This window comes from Leptopilina boulardi, unplaced genomic scaffold (genome assembly GCF_019393585.1).
Source record: "Leptopilina boulardi isolate dan_hultmark-lab unplaced genomic scaffold, ZJU_Lbou_2.1 LbouV2_389, whole genome shotgun sequence".
Lineage (NCBI taxonomy): Eukaryota > Metazoa > Arthropoda > Insecta > Hymenoptera > Figitidae > Leptopilina > Leptopilina boulardi.
The window spans coordinates 473,063-493,020 of NW_026137961.1; the positions used below are offsets into that span (position 1 = coordinate 473,063).

A 19,958-nucleotide genomic window follows, 5' to 3' on the forward strand; every position below is an offset into this window, starting at 1 on the left:
AGCCTAGCCAACACAAGCGTAGGACAGAGATGAGGAGAAGAGCTTTCGAAGAGCAGCGACGAAATCCGGACATTTATGTCCCGATACCGGTAGGAAGACACAGGAAAAAAGGGAAAAAACTCAGGTTTCGAGAGAGATTTATTCCCTGCAAAACATTGACCCCCACCCAAAAGTGACCGCTCCAATTATTACGCCTAGCCCTATGGAATTGTCTGACCAAGAAGTAGAGAAAAGTACCCCTGCGATAGTTCCTGTTACACCCGAGGTCACTGTAGTAGACAAAACTTCGGAACCGCAAGTTCCTGTTCTAGAAAAAAATTCGTATACCATTGAAGAAGCTCTCGAAATTCTTGCCACCCCTCCGAGAGAAGTCGTCGCACCTCAAACTAAAACCCCAGAAGAGGACTTAGATATTCTTGATTTAAGAACATCACCCGTCCAAGTTTCACCGCCTCGCCTCGCGTATTATCGGGTCGGTGAACCAAATCATCCTTGTGTTAAACTCCCCACCTTATCACCTAAGAAAAATTCTAGTCCTTCTTCTCGATGGAGAATCACGCGAGAGCCAAAATTAAATGATTTACGTATCACGATTCGCCGATACAGCCCCCCAAAGAAAATTACTCCCGTGAAACGAAGGGTGTTCAGGGAGTGGCGACAGACCATGGAAATCACCCATTTAGAAGATCCGGACAAAAGGAAGCGACCACGACCTCCTCCAAAGGAAACGACAAGGAAACGGCGGCGAAGTCCCTCGCGCACGAATAGGAGAAAATCCAGCATAACGCGATCACCACGAAAAAAGAGCGTACCGAAACGTCCGCACAAAAGTCCTCAATCCCCGAGAAAAAATGTAAAGCGCGATAAGCCACATTCCCCGCGTTCTACATTACCGCGAGCTAGGCCCTCAACGTATAGAACGCCGAAGCGACCGAAGTTGGGATTGGTAAACCCACCAAAATTAATTCACAATGCAAAACGAATTTTATTCAGTTAGATCCGTACAATGTTTTATTTTATTTTTACTCTATTTATTTTAATGTTATTTTTCCTTTTTTCCTATTTTTTACAGGTTTTACATTTTTTCTTTCGCATTTTCTTTTTGTACTTACTGATCGTAGAAAATGTTTTTTTTTTTTTTTTTTTCCTTTCTTTTATTTTTCCACAACGTGACTACGAATTATTGTTATTTTCTAATTGCGGTAGAATAATTTTTTTTTTTTGTTTATAGAAAAACTTTTGTCTGTCAGCGCATTACACTGTTATTTTACGTCTACATTTTCTTTGTGTATTATGACAATAAGTTTTCCCAAATGTTCTTAGTCTTCGACTATTTATATATGTATGTATTGTTTTTTTTCTATTTTTATCCTTGATTATTTGTGGAAATGCCCAGGTTGTAAAATTCGAAATCATCGCCCTTACTCAGGACAGACCCCGTGGAATTGATAACTGCAATTTAACAATAGTTTTTATCATTAATTTATTTAAATTATTAATAAGAAAATGTAATAAAGTATTCTGTCCTGAGCGAAGGCGAAGATTCCGAGTTGGGGGAAAACTACGTCAGGCTGGCCCGCGTGACCGCGTCAGCCAATCGGAGCGTCGCTCGCTCCCACCACGCGCTTCCCCACTCTGCCACGCTGCAGAGCTCAGAGACCGAGCAGTCTTGGTCTTGGTCTTGGTTTTGAACTAAATTTTTGTTGGAAAAAAGGGTTTTTTTATAGTCGTCAAATGTAATTTCTTTTAAAGCTGATGATCTGACGCCTTTAGCTTTTTTCTTCTCACGATTTTCGTTTAATATTTTATATGAATACAATTTTGACCTTAATCCAATAAACTCGGTGACAATTTTTCCATTGCATTCATCTTTCATTAAACCGAGCCCTTTTCTATTTTTTAATTCTATACTACAGCAATTATTTTTTGGGTAATCAGAAGTATCGAAATTTTGCGAATCTCGTTTAATATAATCATACATGTTTGGAATTTTAATGTGATAAATTAAACTATCAGTATCTGTGTACAATAATTTACATTTATCAGCGAAAGTTTTTTTTAATATAATTATAATGAAAATCGTAAAGATACAGTTTTGATATATCAAGAATGCTAAATCCAACATAAATAGGTTTATTAAATGTAATTTGAACTTTATTCATCTTTATTATAACTAAATTTTCTTCTAAAATATAACAACTGTTGAAATTCGGTTTACTAATAAGAGCTTTTGCCCCATATCTACCTTCCCATTTTATAATAATACGAATATCTTTATGCTTTCTTATATTCTCCATCGTTTTCCCGAAAACAGAGTTATTCATTAACTTGTAAAAATTCTTTTCAAATATATTTGTCGAGTTTTTTCGGAATTCTGTATTTAAGTCAATATACTTTTTTAGCCATTGAGATTGCTTAAATTTTAATATTCTATGAATTTTTGTTAATTTCATTCCAAGTTGTAAATAATATTTTAAATTTTTATAATGAATTACGTATTTTGTTCTGGAAAATAAATGTGGTATTAATTTAGGTAATTTGCTCCCTGCAGCAGGGGGAATAAAATGTTCTGGGCATAAGGGCAAATCCTTGTGCAAATCGTGCAATTCTTCAGGATACGTAAAGTCTACTTCTAAAATATATCCATAAGGAGAATCATCATCAATTTTATTCACATCAAATCCTGATAAATTGGTTTCCCATTGAAAATCCGAATAGGGTAAAAAATTACTCATTGCTGTGCCATACAAATTATTTATATCAAAGTACATTATATAAGACTCTTCAATTTCTGAATTAAATTCTGACCCCATGAATCGATTGTTTGCTTTCGCGTACCTATTTGAGCATTGAGAAATTCCTCCGCGAATACCTTTTTCTATAAAAAGTAACATTTCAATATCTCGCAATAACTCTAACTCTATTTTCGTGTATTTTAACATAGCATCGAATGCAAGTCCTGGTGCTGTAAAATAGTGTAAGGGATCTAAATTATATGCTGATAAACATGTTCCTAGAAAATTTTCAAAAATGTCAGCTAAAAGTAACACATCTGTTTTTAAATATAAATCAGAATATTCCCCCAAATTATTTAAATTAAATGTATTCCACACTTGACAAGCATGCTCATAATCTTCATTTGATATACTTGAATTATTCAATTTTGAAAAAAATTCTTCTATGGGCGGCAATTTATTTTCCTCTAATTTTAACCAACTATCAATATATTCATACGGGAAAACCCCTTTTCTGACTAGTAAATTAAATTCATCAATGTTATTGCAATATTTTGCAGTAGTTTTTTTTTTGTCATTGTTTAAAAAAGTCGCCAATTTATCTAAACTACTAGGCATAAATCTAAACGAATCTAAAAATTTAAAACATACACTTTTACCATCTACATATTTAGTGAACGAAATATGTTTTTCTTTATTTATGAGTAAAAGTTTCACATGTCCTTCAAAGCTAGTGCACAATTCTTTAATAAAAAAATGTGCATCGTATCCTGATAAATTGTGAAAAACTACAGGAATCGAATGGGAATTTTTATAATTAATGTTACAACCCTGATGAGCTGCTCCTCTATATTTTCCAGTGAAATGACAGTGATCCCGATGTTTAGTATCATTATCTTCAAATGGATTTTCACAAATATGACAAAGTTTTGCAGTTCTAAATTCTAATTCTTGCTGAAAACTTAAAGTTTCCATTGGTACTATTTCTTTTAAATATAAATCAACTAAATCAGCAATAATTATTAATTTTTTCATGAACCATGAAATGCAATCCTGCTCTCTATAAGATTCAAACACTCATAATGAATCATCAAAATCACATTTTAAGTAATATGCAACACTCGTCGGAATATGTTTCCTATAAGCCCCAGATATTACATCTTTATCATTAAAAGGTTCTAAAAGACTTTCAGTATCGGCATAAAGTACAAATGGCACCTATTCTTTGTATCTGAAATTTTAAAATTTTTAAACATTCTCCTCTTCTGTCGGTAAAATAACCTTACACTCATTTAAATTCATGCAGTCTGTTTTATGTTTCAGAAAAGAATTTTCAAAATAAAAATGACATAAACATCGATCACATATCCAAGTTCGACCATTATTTTTTGTGAATTGCGACTTTACCAATCGCGACAAATTGCGAATCCACGCAAAATGATAATTATTACCATTATTAGTAAAATTGTTTATTTTTTCACTTTTATTTATTGCAGAAAAATTGTCTCCTTTTTTTATCATTAATAAATGAATAGTATCTTTTTTAGAGAAATTATCACTTAAATAAAAAGGGACAATCTCTTCTTTATTTTTACCAACTTTTTCCAAACCATAAATATTTATTTTCAAACTGTTCATTTTTTCAAATTTAGAAACATCTTTTAAACTTATAGGAAAATTTATTCCCTCATATTTTAAAACATTCCTAAAATCTGGATTAGAACTAATCAGATTGGCGTTATTTTTAACTGGAAACAAAGTTGCCATTACTGACCAAAGAAAACAGTAATCGTACGCATTTTTTATATTCACAACAGCATTTTTTCTAATATAAATTTTGACATTTCCGAATTTTCCGAACAACCTACTTGAATTGGCGCATGTCTATTTATGTTTACCATTAAATTTAATATTTCCTTCAATGACCAACCTGACTTATTTTCATTAAATTCTTCAACTTCTTTAAGTAAATATTTATTTATTTCATCAAGAATTGCATCCAAATCTGAGAAAGGAAAAATAATTTCATTTTTTGTATTAAAAGATTTTTTTTCTTGTATATTTTCACCGCTTTCAATAGTTGTAAAATTGCCCATTAACACAAAATTTACTTTTCAGCTACTATTTTCTCTAAAGGCCTTTTTTAAACGAGATTTTATTAATGATTTCGACTCTTCTAAAAAGTCCAATAAATATTTGTGTTTTAAATTAATAACCATTCCTGTTTTAATTCGATTCTCAAAAGCTGACTCTAAATTTTCCCATTTTAATCTTCTTTCTTCTTTTCCTATGATACCTCTACCAGTTTTTTGAACTTCTTTGAATTTTTCGCTAATAGTTTTTAAAATCCCCACAGTTGTTATAATTCTTTTTCTTTTACTTACATTAATCAATTCTTTTTTTGATTTCAAAATTTTATTTAAAAGACTAATATTTGTCATTGCTAATTTCAACCACTTTTCCGATTCAAATAATAATTTTTTTTTACTTTTAATATTTTTTATTATGTCAAAAGCATTCTCCATGATTGCAATAAGTTTATAAAAATCTATCGAATCCATCTTTTTTTCCGTTCTTTTCGTTAGTTAAAAAATAAATTTTTTTTCTGATCACAAAGCACGCACAACCTATCAAGCAACTTGTTTATATGTAACTAATAATTATTAACAAACGTTCCCTTAGTTTCATACTAATTTTCAAGGTTAAATAATTTAAAAAATGAAATTGTTAAAAACAATCCCTGGAAATACATTAAATAAACATTAAATAAACATTTCCTTTCTCACGGTCTGATAAAATGAAATCATATGATGACTAATATTCTAATTAAAAAAAAATATCATTCCAAATAATACTTCCACCAAACTGAGATAAAGGCCCTATTATTATTATTACTCAGATTCCAATCGAAAAATCAAAAACATTTTTTTGTTTTATAGCTTTTCCTCAAAGTACAGTAACAGTATACTCGCTATTCATCCAGCTGAAAAGTTGGAGTCTAACCGATGAGATAATAAAACTCCGTACTCATATTTTAGACCGGCGATCTCCGAAAGAAATAAAACTGTCAACGTGTGAAAAACATTAAAACGTTCTGTTTTTAAAGATTTCTAATCGCTCTAAGATAAAAAAAAATTTGATACCCCCAAAAAAAACAAAAGAGCATAATATACTAAGAAATTAAATTACGTAATTTCTAAAGAATGTACCCTTTACTGCAAAACGCAAAAGCAGATAAAGCTTGCCGGAAGTTATAAACTTTTCAGCCTCTTGTTCATAATAATTCTAATCTACTTAATATAGAAACAATTTTTTTTATGCTTGAAAAATAAATAACCTAAAATATGTCATTGTTAAAGAATGCACCCTCCAAAAATGACAAACAGGAAATACCAAGCATTCCTTTCAATTGCGCAACCCTAATTTTTTCGCTAAAAAAGTGTCGGTAATGTCGGTAAAAAATTCCTACTATCCAGAACTCCCCTAGCCTATCTACTTTTATTGGTTATTTATCAAAATTTTAAGATAGTTAAACTAAAAAAATAATAAAAAAATAAATTTCATATATTTTGGAACACAATTTTCATATTGACTGTTTAAAGAAAGTGATCAAGAGTTCTTCGAAGAATAACCCAAATGACTGAAATTCGCAAATTATTAATCTCATTCAATTTTATTGTTTATTTGTCAAAATTTTAAGCTCATTTAACTAGAAAAATTGTTAAAAGAGTAGTATAGCTATGGTGATACTGCCCCAGGTTCTGATCTCGGCTAAGTTACCCCCAGTCGGTAAGGTAGATTCCTACTTTATCAGCAGTCGGTAAGTGAGAGCCGAATTCAAACCCAGTTGGCAAGGTAGGAAACTGTTTTACCGACCGAGTTAGTTTACTAGCCACCTAATACATGGCGTCACTAGTAATTAGCCCAATTGGACTATTTGACCATTTAAATTCGCTTGGTCAGAGAGCACCCATTTTGTTTTACAGGCCGTGTTAGTTCACCGGCCACCCAACAGATGGCGCCACTATCTATTAGCCCAATTGGGCTATATAAATTTTTAAATTTTGGCGGGAAAATTATTTATTGCTAATAGGATGCTTTGTTTTACCGACCGAGTTAGTTCACCGGCCACCTAACAGATGGCCCCACTAGCAAATAGCTCAATTGGGCTATATAAATTTTTAAATTTCGCGGAAAAAAAGTTTATTGGTAGTTAGTTCACCAGCCACCCAATAGATAGCGTCATTAAAAAAAATTTGTATTAGTTTTTATAATTTATTATTAATTATTACATACACTATAATTTAAATTTAATTATTATATTTATTATTATTTAATATTTACTTATTTGTTCAATAATAAATATAGGTAAGTTTGATTATTTATTAACTTTTTTTATAACTATGTTTTATTTTTTAATTATTATTATTATATATTATTATTTAATATTTAATTATTTGTTCAATAATAAATTTAGGTTAGTTTAAATATTTATTATCTTTTCTTATAACTATTTTTTATTGATAAATTATAAGTACTTATAATTTACTTACTACTAGTAATTACTAATATTTCTTACTATTTTATCATATATTATATTTATTACAAGTATTGTTAATTAATTGAGGTAAGTTCAATTATTAAAATGCTTAACATTATGACGAGTTTTTATAATTCAAGTTGTATTTCACGCCAACTTGAATTTCATTTTCGATATTCAAGAATTGAGAATTTACCAGCTCGATGAGAATTGCGCTTTCTTATTGGCTACTTCCATATATTAATTTCATACTTAAGTTTTATACTTGAAATTTATAAGAAAAATGTGGTTTATCATAAATTTCAAGTATAAATATATAATAGTATATTAATAAAAATAATGAATATACCTATAAAACATTTTAGTTAATAATTGTTGGAAAATTTACCAGTGGACTTTTCTCAATTTTCTACTACATTTTTTGTTATTTTTAATACATTTTATCAATTTTGTAGTTTAATGAAATATTTTTTAATAAATGAAATTTAGTGACATTGAGAAGTGAATTTTTAATTAAATTGTTGAAAATTTTTTTTATTGTGCCATCCCTGTACCGCCATGTTTATAACTAACCTAACCTTTTACACCGGTATTATAACGTGTTTATTCAAGATTGTTTATAATGGTAAGTCGTATTATTTTATGTAAATATTGTAAATCAAAAGTAATATTATATTTTAAATATTTATGTTTATGATTTTTTATCAAGATGAAGATGAATTGCAGAGGAATGTTGTAAGTTTACCTTTTTTTCAAAATTGCTTTTTTAAATCATAATATTAATAATCATCCTAATAATATTTTTTATTAAAAATTAACATGTTTTTTCAATTATAATATAAACCATAACCATATATTATGATGTTTGTTTGTTTCCACTCATATCATAAACTGTATGCCAACAGGTTAAACTGTCACAGACTTTCAAATTAAAATTAATTTTTTTATAATCCACATTTAATTATTTTCAAGTAAAACTTAAACTAATTGTATAATTTTCCTGATAATATGTTTCTACAGAATGATGTTGAAAAAGCATTGGAGAAAATGGAAAAAATGGAATATAATCCTACTCAACCGAATCTATTTCTACCACAACAAAAATGTTGGGACATAAAACCATTTAATAAAAGTTTAAATAATAATATAGAAGTTTTTCCAAAAAAACTGATGAATGAACACGCATCATGTATCCGAATCCGTACCCAACCCAAATTGGTTGTATCATCAGCTCCGGGTGATAAATCAATAAAACGTCCAACAAATCAATCATTTCCAACACCGCAAGAAGTCAAACTGGAAGTGCCAGCGACAACCCCGCGACGTCGTATAGCGCACATCCCAAGAGTAAACTCAATACCATTGACAAAACGGCCTCAAGCAGTACCATCTTCACGAACAATTCAAATTCAAGCTCGTCCTCTTCGAGGAAGTTTACAGAAGCGTATATCAAAGGCTATGAGATCCTTCACAACTGCTTCCTCGAAAAAAGAGTTAATTTTAATATATAATCCTACAAGTGTATTTTGCTTCTTTTACTCTTTCGTTTATTTTTATATCAATATTATTACATTTTTTTTTCTTTAAATGTTACGTTCACAAAATCTTTTTCAAAATCATTATTTAAAATATCTAATAATAATGATAGTAATAATTATATTATCTTAGTGTGGTATAATATTGTGTAAAATGCATAATATTGTATAACGTATTGTATGGTATGATTGTTATTGCATTATTATATTAAACCTAAAATTAATACGAAATTAAAAAGTGCAGTATAAACCAATACTGCAATTAAAGTTCATAAGAGGTCAAGACTGTCACCACAGTACGTGACCATTAAAAGTCGTTCGCTTCTACAAAGAATAAGAGTAGAAGACCGACACAATGTAGCATATTTTTCGCACTCTGTAGACACATGCATATGGTGTCATACGAGGTCATCGCGGTCAATCATCTGATCAAATAATCTGAATCGATTAAAGATCAACTAATCTTAGAATTAACGTATATTAATTATTTAATTAATTAGTATTGTTGTTATTATATTCCATTATACAAAAATTAGTGTATGTTTGTATGATTTTATTATTAATTTCACTAAAATAAGACCTTTTACATGACTTACATATTTATTTATTTATTTATTATTATTAACAATTAATATTTTTATTAATATCTTAATTAACTAAAAATAACTGGAATATATATAAGTCATGTAATAAGATCATTTTTCCAAGAATTGTCTGGAGGAGAAGAACCAGTTCATTTCCCCACTTTTTACCAAGAAACAATAATGACTCCTCCCCATCAGATGAATTCTTATTGGTCATTATAAAGCAATTTAATTCAGATTGGGTAACAGTGACGATATAAATTATTTAATATGTTGATTGGCTATTTAAAATCGTCACAACGTCACCTTTGCCCCGTCACCCCTATACCAAAGGGTATAAAAGCCTGGAAATTCTCCTCCAGAACCGATACATTTTTCTGCGACAGTTTACTTCAGACAGTTGTCTGTATTTCGGTCTTCTGTACTTTAATATTTATCCCATCAGTAATAGATTCGTTTATTTATTCCGAAAGCGGATTCGGGCCTAATTGTCAAAATTAATAATTATATGGCATGGTCCATACGAACCATTGTACTCGGTATAATTTATTTCGGATTCTGATGTAAAATCTGGTCAAAGATCGGCATTCGAGTATTTTTACTTTCGATAAAAAGATAACCAAAATCTCGTACCCGTATTGACTTCCAACCAATTCTAAACATTGTTAAAATATCTAAACACATAATTTATTCAACCATACTACGTATACATTCCTTCGAGGAAAGCACATAAGTAAGTTGTGAGTAATACTTGGTTGTAATACTTTATTATACTTATAATTTAATTTGATTTTATATTTGAGTTCTTATTATAATAAACTAATATTCTCTTGCATATCTTTATATTTTATTTTCTCTTAACCTTTAATACTCTTTTCTGTCAAATAAGTAAGAACAATTTTATAACGGTCCCCATAGGGCTGAGGCAAGAAACATTCCTATAAATAAATAAAAATAAAGCACGAATATTGCATTCGTGTGAAATATTTGCTAACGACTTCCGAAGTATAAAATACCTTTTGACTACGCTTACCATCAAAATTAAATATAAACGTAACAGTTAGCAAATTTTCTGGTGGCAGCGGTGGGATTCCTGACAAAATTTGACATTGTTCTTAATTATAAATCTATCAGGTTCTTAACTCTGACAAGACTAATCACTCAAAATTATTACCTATTCTATCTCTGTTTTTCTTGATTTGAAATTGTGTAATTGTTGGAGAAATTTATATATTTTGTGTGCCTGTTCAAATTTATAATTTCATACATCATAACCCATTTGAACACTTTTTTAAAAAGAAGCCATATTCGTGTCGATTATCACTTGATACAAAATTCTATCATTCAATAAACATTCATTTATCATCAATTCTATTAAAAAAATTTTATAATAAATAAAATAAAAGAATCAATTTTATTTTATGTATACTTTGAAAATTTTTTTTTGGATTTGGTTTGAATTGCCCTTACCTGTCGATAAATCATAATTAAACACCAGCTTTTTATTGTTCGTTTTACTAGATTATGTTAATTTTAACGTATATTATTATTATTTTTTTATTTTTATTTTGACACTTGAGTTCAATTGCTCGTGTCTTTAATTTACTTTTAACTTATTTTTAATTTAGTTTAAGTTACTTTAATTTAGTTTTAAGTACTTTTAATTATTAATTTAAGTTATTTTTAAGTTACATTTAGTTGACACTTGAGCTTAATTGTTCGTGTCTTTAGTTTAATTTAGACTAAGTAATTTAATTAGTATCTCAAGTTAACGAACAATAAATTGAATTCATATTATTGCTTGGTTATTTGGTAAAATTTAATTTAATTTTAGTTAATTTTAAGTTAGTACCTTGAATTCTTGAGTGTACTGCTCGTATTCAAGGGTTAAGTTACTTTAAGTTACTTTAGTTACCTTTAGTTTTATTATAGTTTTATTTACCTTTTTGCTTGAGTGTACTGCTCGCATTAAAAGGAAAAATATTATAATAATAATAAAACAGAAAAGGAAATATATACATATTGCTTATCTTTTTTTTTGTTTTTTTTGTCTTAGATTCTTGAGTGTACTGCTCGTATCTAAGGCATCTTAATTAATTAATTAATGAATGAATTTATTAACAACCAAGCAACAAGTTAAATAAATTAGTTTAAAATTAAAATGATTAATTATAACCAGGCCAATTCAAATGAAATCTAGAATAAACAAAAAACGAGATAAAAGAACTATCGAACATAAGTGGAAAGAAATACTAGCGAAATTGATTCTTGATTTTCCTCAAACCATTTTTGAAATAAATTCTACCAAATTAACTAAAAATAAAGAAAATTTTAATTCGTTAATTACTGAATTAAGAAAAGGACTACACAACCACACCAAAAACCTCAAAGCAGAATAAAACTTAAAAAGTATTCAATTAAAAATAAAATTATTATATGTATTCTAGTAACATTACATTAAACACTATTTTTCCAAATTTAGAAATCGCATCAAACCCACATTTTCCTAAAGAAAAAATTCGAACTCTAAAATACGCCAAATCTTCTCTTGAAGAATTAACTGCAGAATACGATCTGTCCAAACCTATTTATTCTTTACATTACACAATTGGTTTAGAGCACGATAAAACTTTTTACGTAAAATGTGTTGTTAAAGATTATAATCAAAATAATTATTTTTAAGAAATAGGAGACGGTGAAAAACGACTAAAAGACGCTGAACATTCTGCAGCTAGAAAAATATTAGAATCTCTAAATAGAGTGTATTATTTTGGTGAACAGAAAAAGAAAAATTCAGAGAAAACCTTTATTATCTCACTACCTCTTGAAAATCCTATTAGACCAAAATTAAAATTATATAAGTGGACTAATTGTTGTGAATATTGTTTCCAACGTGGTCACACCCACTTATTTTGCTATAAACATAAATCTAATCCTAATAATCAAAAGGAAATTGAAAAATAAACTCAAACTTTTATTTTAATAACCCTACTGAGATACATCTTATTTTACTTTTTCTTTTACGTATCAGTAATAAGTACGTGCAGGAAATTAGGATTAATGGTCATTATACAATAAATGACACCACCCCATAAAAAGAAACGCAAATATTATCAAAGACACTTTCGATCCCATTTAAACATGACTGACGAATCAAACAACCATCCAGGTGAACTTGGAGAACAACATAACCCTCAAAATAATGATGATAATACACTAGGTACCGAAATCGATCATAATGTAACTACTGAAATGGTCACAAGTATGGCAGAATGCATAGCGTTACAACAAGGCATTTTGCATGTGCAACCTTTTGACGGAAGAAATATGCGTTTTCATGATTTTATCCAAGATATTTATAATGGTGCAGCTTATGTACCAGAAACTTGTCAAAGAAAGTATGTAAAAGCAGTTTTAGGACGTCTTAAAGGTGCTGCTAGAGATAGTGTACGCGACCATCAATTTAATACCCTAAAAGACTTAATACAACATTTAAAGAAAAGATTTTTGCCCACAAAATCATACCCTTGGTTTTTACAAGAAATTGCTTCGATTCGCATGAGAAGAGGGGAAGGAGTAAATGAATTTCATGATAGACTCTCTCTCCTCTGCTCAGGTGCTGAAGCTGCCCTAGAAGAAAAATATGGGGCTGAAGCCGAAAATATGTATTCTCCTTTACGAGATTGTGCCCTAGAAGCGTTTATTCGTGGTTTGCCAGACGACATGTCATCAAACGTAGATATGCGTAACCCTGCAAATATACAAGAAGCTTTGCAAGCAGCTCTTCATGTGGAAAATAGACAAAGAGAACAATTTAGCGGACCAACTGCATATCGCGTATCAAGACAGGATCAACACAATTCAGGTCCCCCTATGCGTGACAGAAGCCCCAGTCCAAATCAACATTTCAGGTTAAATCAAAATCAACAACCAGCAGTAAGCATTTTGAAAAATCCTTTTCCACAACCTTCTGGTTTACAATATCCAACATATCCTTACCCTTATCCTTACTTTAATCCTTATCCATACCCCCCTTATCCACCACAATTTTCACCTTCTAATCAACAACCTATTCAAGCATATAATAACCCTAAACCATTTAACACTTCAACACCACCCCGTTCATCATCCCCAATTCCTCAAAAACGTCCCGAAAATTTAAACTACAACTACGCCCGTCGGAACGACGCAACGACGAGCGATGTGAAACCAGAGCGTCGTATGACGGTGAAGTTCCTCGAAAACTCGGAAACATTTTCCAAGCTGTTACATCCCGAGCTAAGGCTTGGTTTTTAGACAAATAATTTATTTATTTACTTGGGAGGGTTGTGCTGATTAATCAGATTGGTAAGATCTGATATTTTTATTTTGTAGGATCGTTGTTACTATAAAAAAACTATGGGTCTTGCGTTAAAAACAATAATAATAGATAGACATTCCCCTTTTTAATGTTTTATTATTTATACATATGATAATATACATGTGTAAAGGTTACTCACTTCTACGCTTGTATTCGGATTTCAATGGAAGTGCTGAGTCGTCGTATAAGATTTATTTCTGGTTCTGTTTCAATAATGAAAATACAGTTTGTGGAATCACACTTGTGTAACACACACAACTTTAATGTTTCTTTATGATGATATAATATTCAACTTTCAGGCTTTAAATTTATTATCTCACGTTATTCACACCTACATTGAAAGAATTCTTTTAAAATGTGAAAGAGAAGCAACTTACAGACTTTTAATTGTTAAATATTTTATATCACAAAATACGACAGTAAAATCAATGAAATTATTTAATGTAATTATTTAGTTTTTATTTCTTGCACCTTTTCAGGAAAGAATCTATTCTAAGTGAAAAGAAATTTAAATTGCACCTTTTTAGGAAAGAACTTTGTTCTAAATATTAAATTTGCTTCTCTTGCACTTTTTCAGGAAAGAATTTGTTCTAATTGAAACTTTAACAAAACTTGTACTTTTATGAAAAGTTTACAATAAATTTCGTGAAATTAACTGAAGGGTCGCTCTACAATGAGATTAATCACGGAGATATACACTGGAACTTTTGACATCTTCTCTGATCAGAGATGGGGTTTATATACCATTCAATCCATTGCTTTATTGGGGATGATTTAGAATAAGAGCACGGATTTTGAAAAATTGTTAAGTGGCACGTTTTGCGCAAAAATGTTTAGTAGCACGTTTCGCGCAAAATTGTTAAGTGGCACGTACAGTTTTTCTAAGAATTGCATAGTGTCATTATACATATAAAATAGTGAATCAATAGTGATAACTATTGATAATTTTGATAATTTATAATTTTGATAATTTCTCTTATTATTACCTATTTGTTTGTTTAATAATATTTGTAGATTTTATAATTCTTTACATACGCATGTATATACACACATATATATATATATATATACATACGTACATATGTATTTTATTATACATTAGTCATTCTTTATTCATGTCAAAAAGGAAGAATTCTTTATCTTATTGCTTTCTACTATATCGACATTTCAATTATAATCTTATGTCGATTAATTATCATGCCTTATGATAATTAGTTGACGCTATTTTAATTAATATTATTGATGTTATTTTCTTGTTGCCAGAATGTTTTTCAATCACAAATAATGTTAATATAATAATATTTCATGAATAATAATCATGTTATTCAACCTATTTTGTACCATTATTAATATTATGTCATTACTTGTGCTTGACCACTCTGTTAATCATATATGCATAACGGTTAATCTGCATTAAGGGGCCTTTAATTTGTAAAATGCACATAAAGTGTAGAAATAATATTTAAATTCTTTAATTTAAATAAAGGAAAAATTTAAAAATGTTATGTCGGGATGTAACACAAGCCAACGGAGAATGCTGTGAGTCCACAGTCATAGAAATTTCAGCTCCTGAATTTCGAAACGCTAGAGCTCGATTTTTGATTGACACAGGCGCAGACGTAAATCTTATAAAAATAAATCAATTAAAAAGAGAATTATTAATCGACCCGACAGAAGCCATAGAACTTTCAGGTATTACAAAACTCAGAGCCAAAACTTTAGGTAGTATAATTTTAACTATCAGAAAAGCACCCGTAAAATTTCAAGTTGTTATGACAGATTTTCCTATTACTACGGACGGAATTTTAGGCCGAAATTACCTTCGACAGGAAAAGACCGAAATATCATTTTGGCATAACACTATTGTTACACATTCCGAACCAACTAAACCAATACCATTTGTTGACCAAGAATCTTTTGATCCAGATACAAAAGCACTAAAAACTTCAAAAATTTTTAAAATTCATGCTAGAATGAGAGAAACTATACCTATCGACGTTTTAAACACAGAAATCAAAGAAGGATAACTTCCTTTCGTACCAACTAATCCTGGAATTTTTTAGGAGAAGCAGCTGTAACAAACCGAAATGGAGTTGCATATATTTTGGCTATTAATACCACAAACGATGACGTCACAATTGAACTAAATCCACAAGAATTAATACCTTTCGAATATTATAATATACCAGGTGACGAATATCTCGAATGTTTTGAATCTTCTGAAAATCCTATTCCACCAACAGACAGAACAGAAGCAGTTATGGAAAATTAAGGTTAGAACATTTAAATACAGAAGAAATCCAACACATAGAAAGTTTAATTAACGAATTTAAAAACGATTTTCATCTCCCAGGTGATAACCTTACTTCTACTCCTCTAGTAAGACATAAAATCCCTACAACTGATGATATCCCTATTAATGCAAGACAATATCGTTTTCCACCAATCCAAAGAGAAGAAATTGAGCGACAAATAACAAAAATGCTTTCAGAAGAGATCATAGCACCATCTAATTCACCCTACAACTCACCACTGTGGATAGTACCAAAGAAACCGGACGCCCAAGGTAACAAGAAATGGCGGCTCGTAATAGACTTTCGTTCTTTAAATGAAAAGACGATAGGGGATGCTTATCCCCTCCCTAATATCACGGATATTCTTGATCATTTAGGGGAAGCAAGGTATTTTTCCACCTTTGACTTAGCGTGGGGTTTTCACCAAATAGAGACTGATCCAATCGACCGACCAAAGACTGCATTTTCCACACTCAACGGACATTACGAGTACATTAGAATGCCATTTGGACTAAAAAACGCCCCTGCTACTTTTCAAAGACTAATTGGACCAAGTCCTTAGAGAACTCCAAGGTGTAGAATTATTTGTTTATCTCGATGATATTGTTGTTTATGCTAAAGACTTAAATGAACACGGTAAAAAGATTAAAAGATTATTTTCAAAATTACGTCAAGCTAACTTAAAATTACAACCAGAAAAGTGCGAATTCTTGAAACGTGAAGTAATATATTTAGGTCATATTATAAGTAACGACGGATTAAAACCCGACCCTAAAAAAATTGAAGCTGTAAAGAATTTTCCCACACCAACAAATGTACGAAACATCAGACAATTTCTTGGTCTTGCAGGCTACTATAGGCGATTCATACAAGATTTTTCTAAAAAGGCAAAACCATTATCTGATTTATTAAAAAAGGACAAAAAGTTTATTTGGGCTCCTGAACATGAGGAAGCTTTTAAATTACTTCGCAATGCCCTTTGCGAAGAACCTATTTTACAATACCCTGATTTTAATAAAAAGTTTACTTTAACTACAGATGCGTCTGATTATGCGATTGGAGCGGTATTAAGTCAAGAAAAAGACGAATTTGACCACCCTGTAGCTTATTTATCACGACTTTTAACAGGACCTGAGAAAAACTATTTTACAACAGAAAAAGAATGTCTCGCAGTTTTATACGCTGAAAGATATTTTCGTCCTTATTTATATGGACGAGAATTTTTATTAGTAAGTGATCATGAACCCTTGCGTTGGATTGATAGTATAAAAAACCATGGTCAAAGACTAGTTCGTTGGAGATTAAAATTAAGAGATTACGAATATACTTTCAAATATAAACCAGGAAAATTAAATTGTAATGCAGATGCTTTATCTAGAAATCCTTCCGAAACAAGCGACGATTTACAAAATAAAGTATTCATGATGACAAGATCAACAAAGAAAAGTTTAGAAAAACCATCAACTTCCAGTAAAAATCCAAGCGATAAAAAGAAAAACTAAAAACATCTATTCCCCCACTAACTAAACCAATTTCAAAGCCAAACCCTCTTTTGAAACCTAAAGTAATTCCCAAACCAATTACCAAACCAAAAGTCCCCAGTTCCAAATCTACCCCTGATTCACAAACTTTTCAAGATCTAGCTAAAAGACCCATGACAAGTCGATTAAGATTACGATCAAAAATCACTTCTACTTCATCAACAACATTACATGACGAGCAAAATGTTAGTTCAATTGCTAAAAGATACCATCCACGTAAAGCAAAAGAGAACATTCTCTTAAAAGAACTAGACGACACAGAAAGTGAAAGTGCTGCTAAGGAAACAGAAGAATCTGACCTAAATGAAGAAGAACCAACCAGTTTACATATTCCTATTTAATAAAGAAGAAAAAGTGTTTTTCCTAGTTTAGATATAACCGCAGATTCCGCAAAATTTCCTACTCCACTTAAGAGCGCACCTGCTCTTACAAATATAGAATCTTCTTTTCAAGAAATGGAACCAGAACAAAGTCAGGACAACAACGAGCCAATCACCGATCAATCGATTGTTCCAATCTCCTTAGAAGGACCTCCGCAGGATGAATCAGGTACTAACAGTGAAAATGATGATTTTCAACTTAACGAATCCTCTTTAGATAGTACACGTCAACAAATAAGAGATGAATTACAAAAATCATTTGAAAAATTTAATCAATCTCTAAAAGAACGCGAAGATAAATTTTCACAAGAACAAGATTCTATTTCTCTTAAAAGAATATCTGAAGGAGAGTCAGATGAAGAACTGTTAGAAACTCTTAAAAATTTAGATCCTTATGACACAGAAAATGAAGATCACGAATTAGAAAGTCGAATTGAAAAACTTATCGAACATACCCAAAAACAAACTGGACTAACAACATTAAATACAGATAAAGAAAAAGAAGAAATGAATGAAGAAGAAAATTCAATAATACCTTCTAACCCACAAATTACATCAACCCCTTTGCCATTACAAAGCTTAGCAACTCCACTAACAACAATACAACCAAAGGCCAGATCTACACCATCTATACGTCAAAGAGTTTTTCCGGAAACTATTCAAGAAGAAAACGAAGAAAATTTGACTGTAATGAAACCAAAGGAAAATGAACAACAAATAAAACACGTAGATAAACAAAACACGAATGATACAACTCATCCCAATATACAAGAAAACACAGCTTTTTACCCTACTACATTTCAAGAATCTATAGATAAACCAACCAAACCAATTTTAGATAACGATCTGCAAAATTCAATAAAAGGATTATATGTTCGAAATTTAAATATTCAAAGTTGTAGAGAAAACCTCACTTATAAGCGAGATAATTACGTACACTTTACTTCTGCAAATTGCGAATTTCTTACATCAATAGATAAACTATTCATTGATCTAGGAATTATAGATCCTGAAGAAATAAAACTACAAAATCCAAAATTAGGTCAAATTTTGATTACTTCTTATGGAAGTTATAAAATATTTACAATTATAGTTAAAAATAAACATTCCGATAACTTAAGTAAAACTAATCTCGAAATTTGCCTAAAAAATTTACAGAAAATATTAATAAAAGAAGCAATAAAAACACTACGATTTTGTTTATTAGGAAACTATTTGGATTCTCTAGGACCAACCCAATTTTCCGAAGTTCTAACCAAAATTTTCTATTTGGATATTGTAACCATAACCCTATGTTATAGTAATGTTTTGATTCCACCTTTACAAGACCGTTTAAAAATAATTTCTGAAATGCATAAAAGTCTTATAGGAGGTCATAAAGGTATAACCAAAACATATCGAAGAATTAGAGAACGTTTTGTTTGGTCAGGAATGAGAAATGACGTCACTGATTTCATTAGACATTGCAAAACATGTCAGGAACAAAAGGTAGTTAGATCTAGAATAAGAGAGCCTATGCTTATTACTGATACGCCAATAGATACGTTTGATAAAGTTTCTCTCGATACCGTAGGTAAACTTCCAACTACCCCTGATGGCAATAAATACATTTTAACAATTCAAGATAATCTATCCAAATATTGTATTGCTGTACCCGTACCAGATATTTCCACTACTACAATTGCACATGCAATAGCAAGAAACCTTTTCTCACAATTTGGTGCCCCTCGCGCAATATTAACCGATAGAGGTGGTAGTTTTGTAAGTAAATTAATGAGTAACTTATGTCGAATATTTGGAGTAAAACAACTAACCACTTCTGGATATCGCCCTCAAACCAACGGGTCATTAGAGCGAAGCCATACAGTCTTAATGGAATTTATAAAACACTATGCAAAACATTTTGACGATTGGGATCGTTTAATACCATTTGCAATGTTTTCCTACAATACCTCTGTTCATGAAGGTAAAAATTTCACCCCCTATGAA

General features: G+C 30.4%; 1 protein-coding gene across 1 annotated transcript; it reads left to right on the top strand.

Moving 5' to 3' along the window:
• The first annotated feature begins 202 nt into the window (after positions 1-202).
• Positions 203-997, top strand: LOC127288487 (serine/arginine repetitive matrix protein 1-like). Its single transcript, XM_051315965.1, has one exon. The coding sequence runs from the start codon at positions 203-205 to the stop codon at positions 995-997; it is 795 nt and encodes a 264-aa protein (XP_051171922.1).
• The last annotated feature ends 18,961 nt before the right edge of the window (positions 998-19,958 follow it).

What these genes read in the sequence shown, in the direction of transcription:
- LOC127288487 (XM_051315965.1), top strand. Translation starts at nt 203, where the DNA reads ATGGAATTGTCTGACCAAGAAGTAGAGAAAAGTACCCCTGCGATAGTT.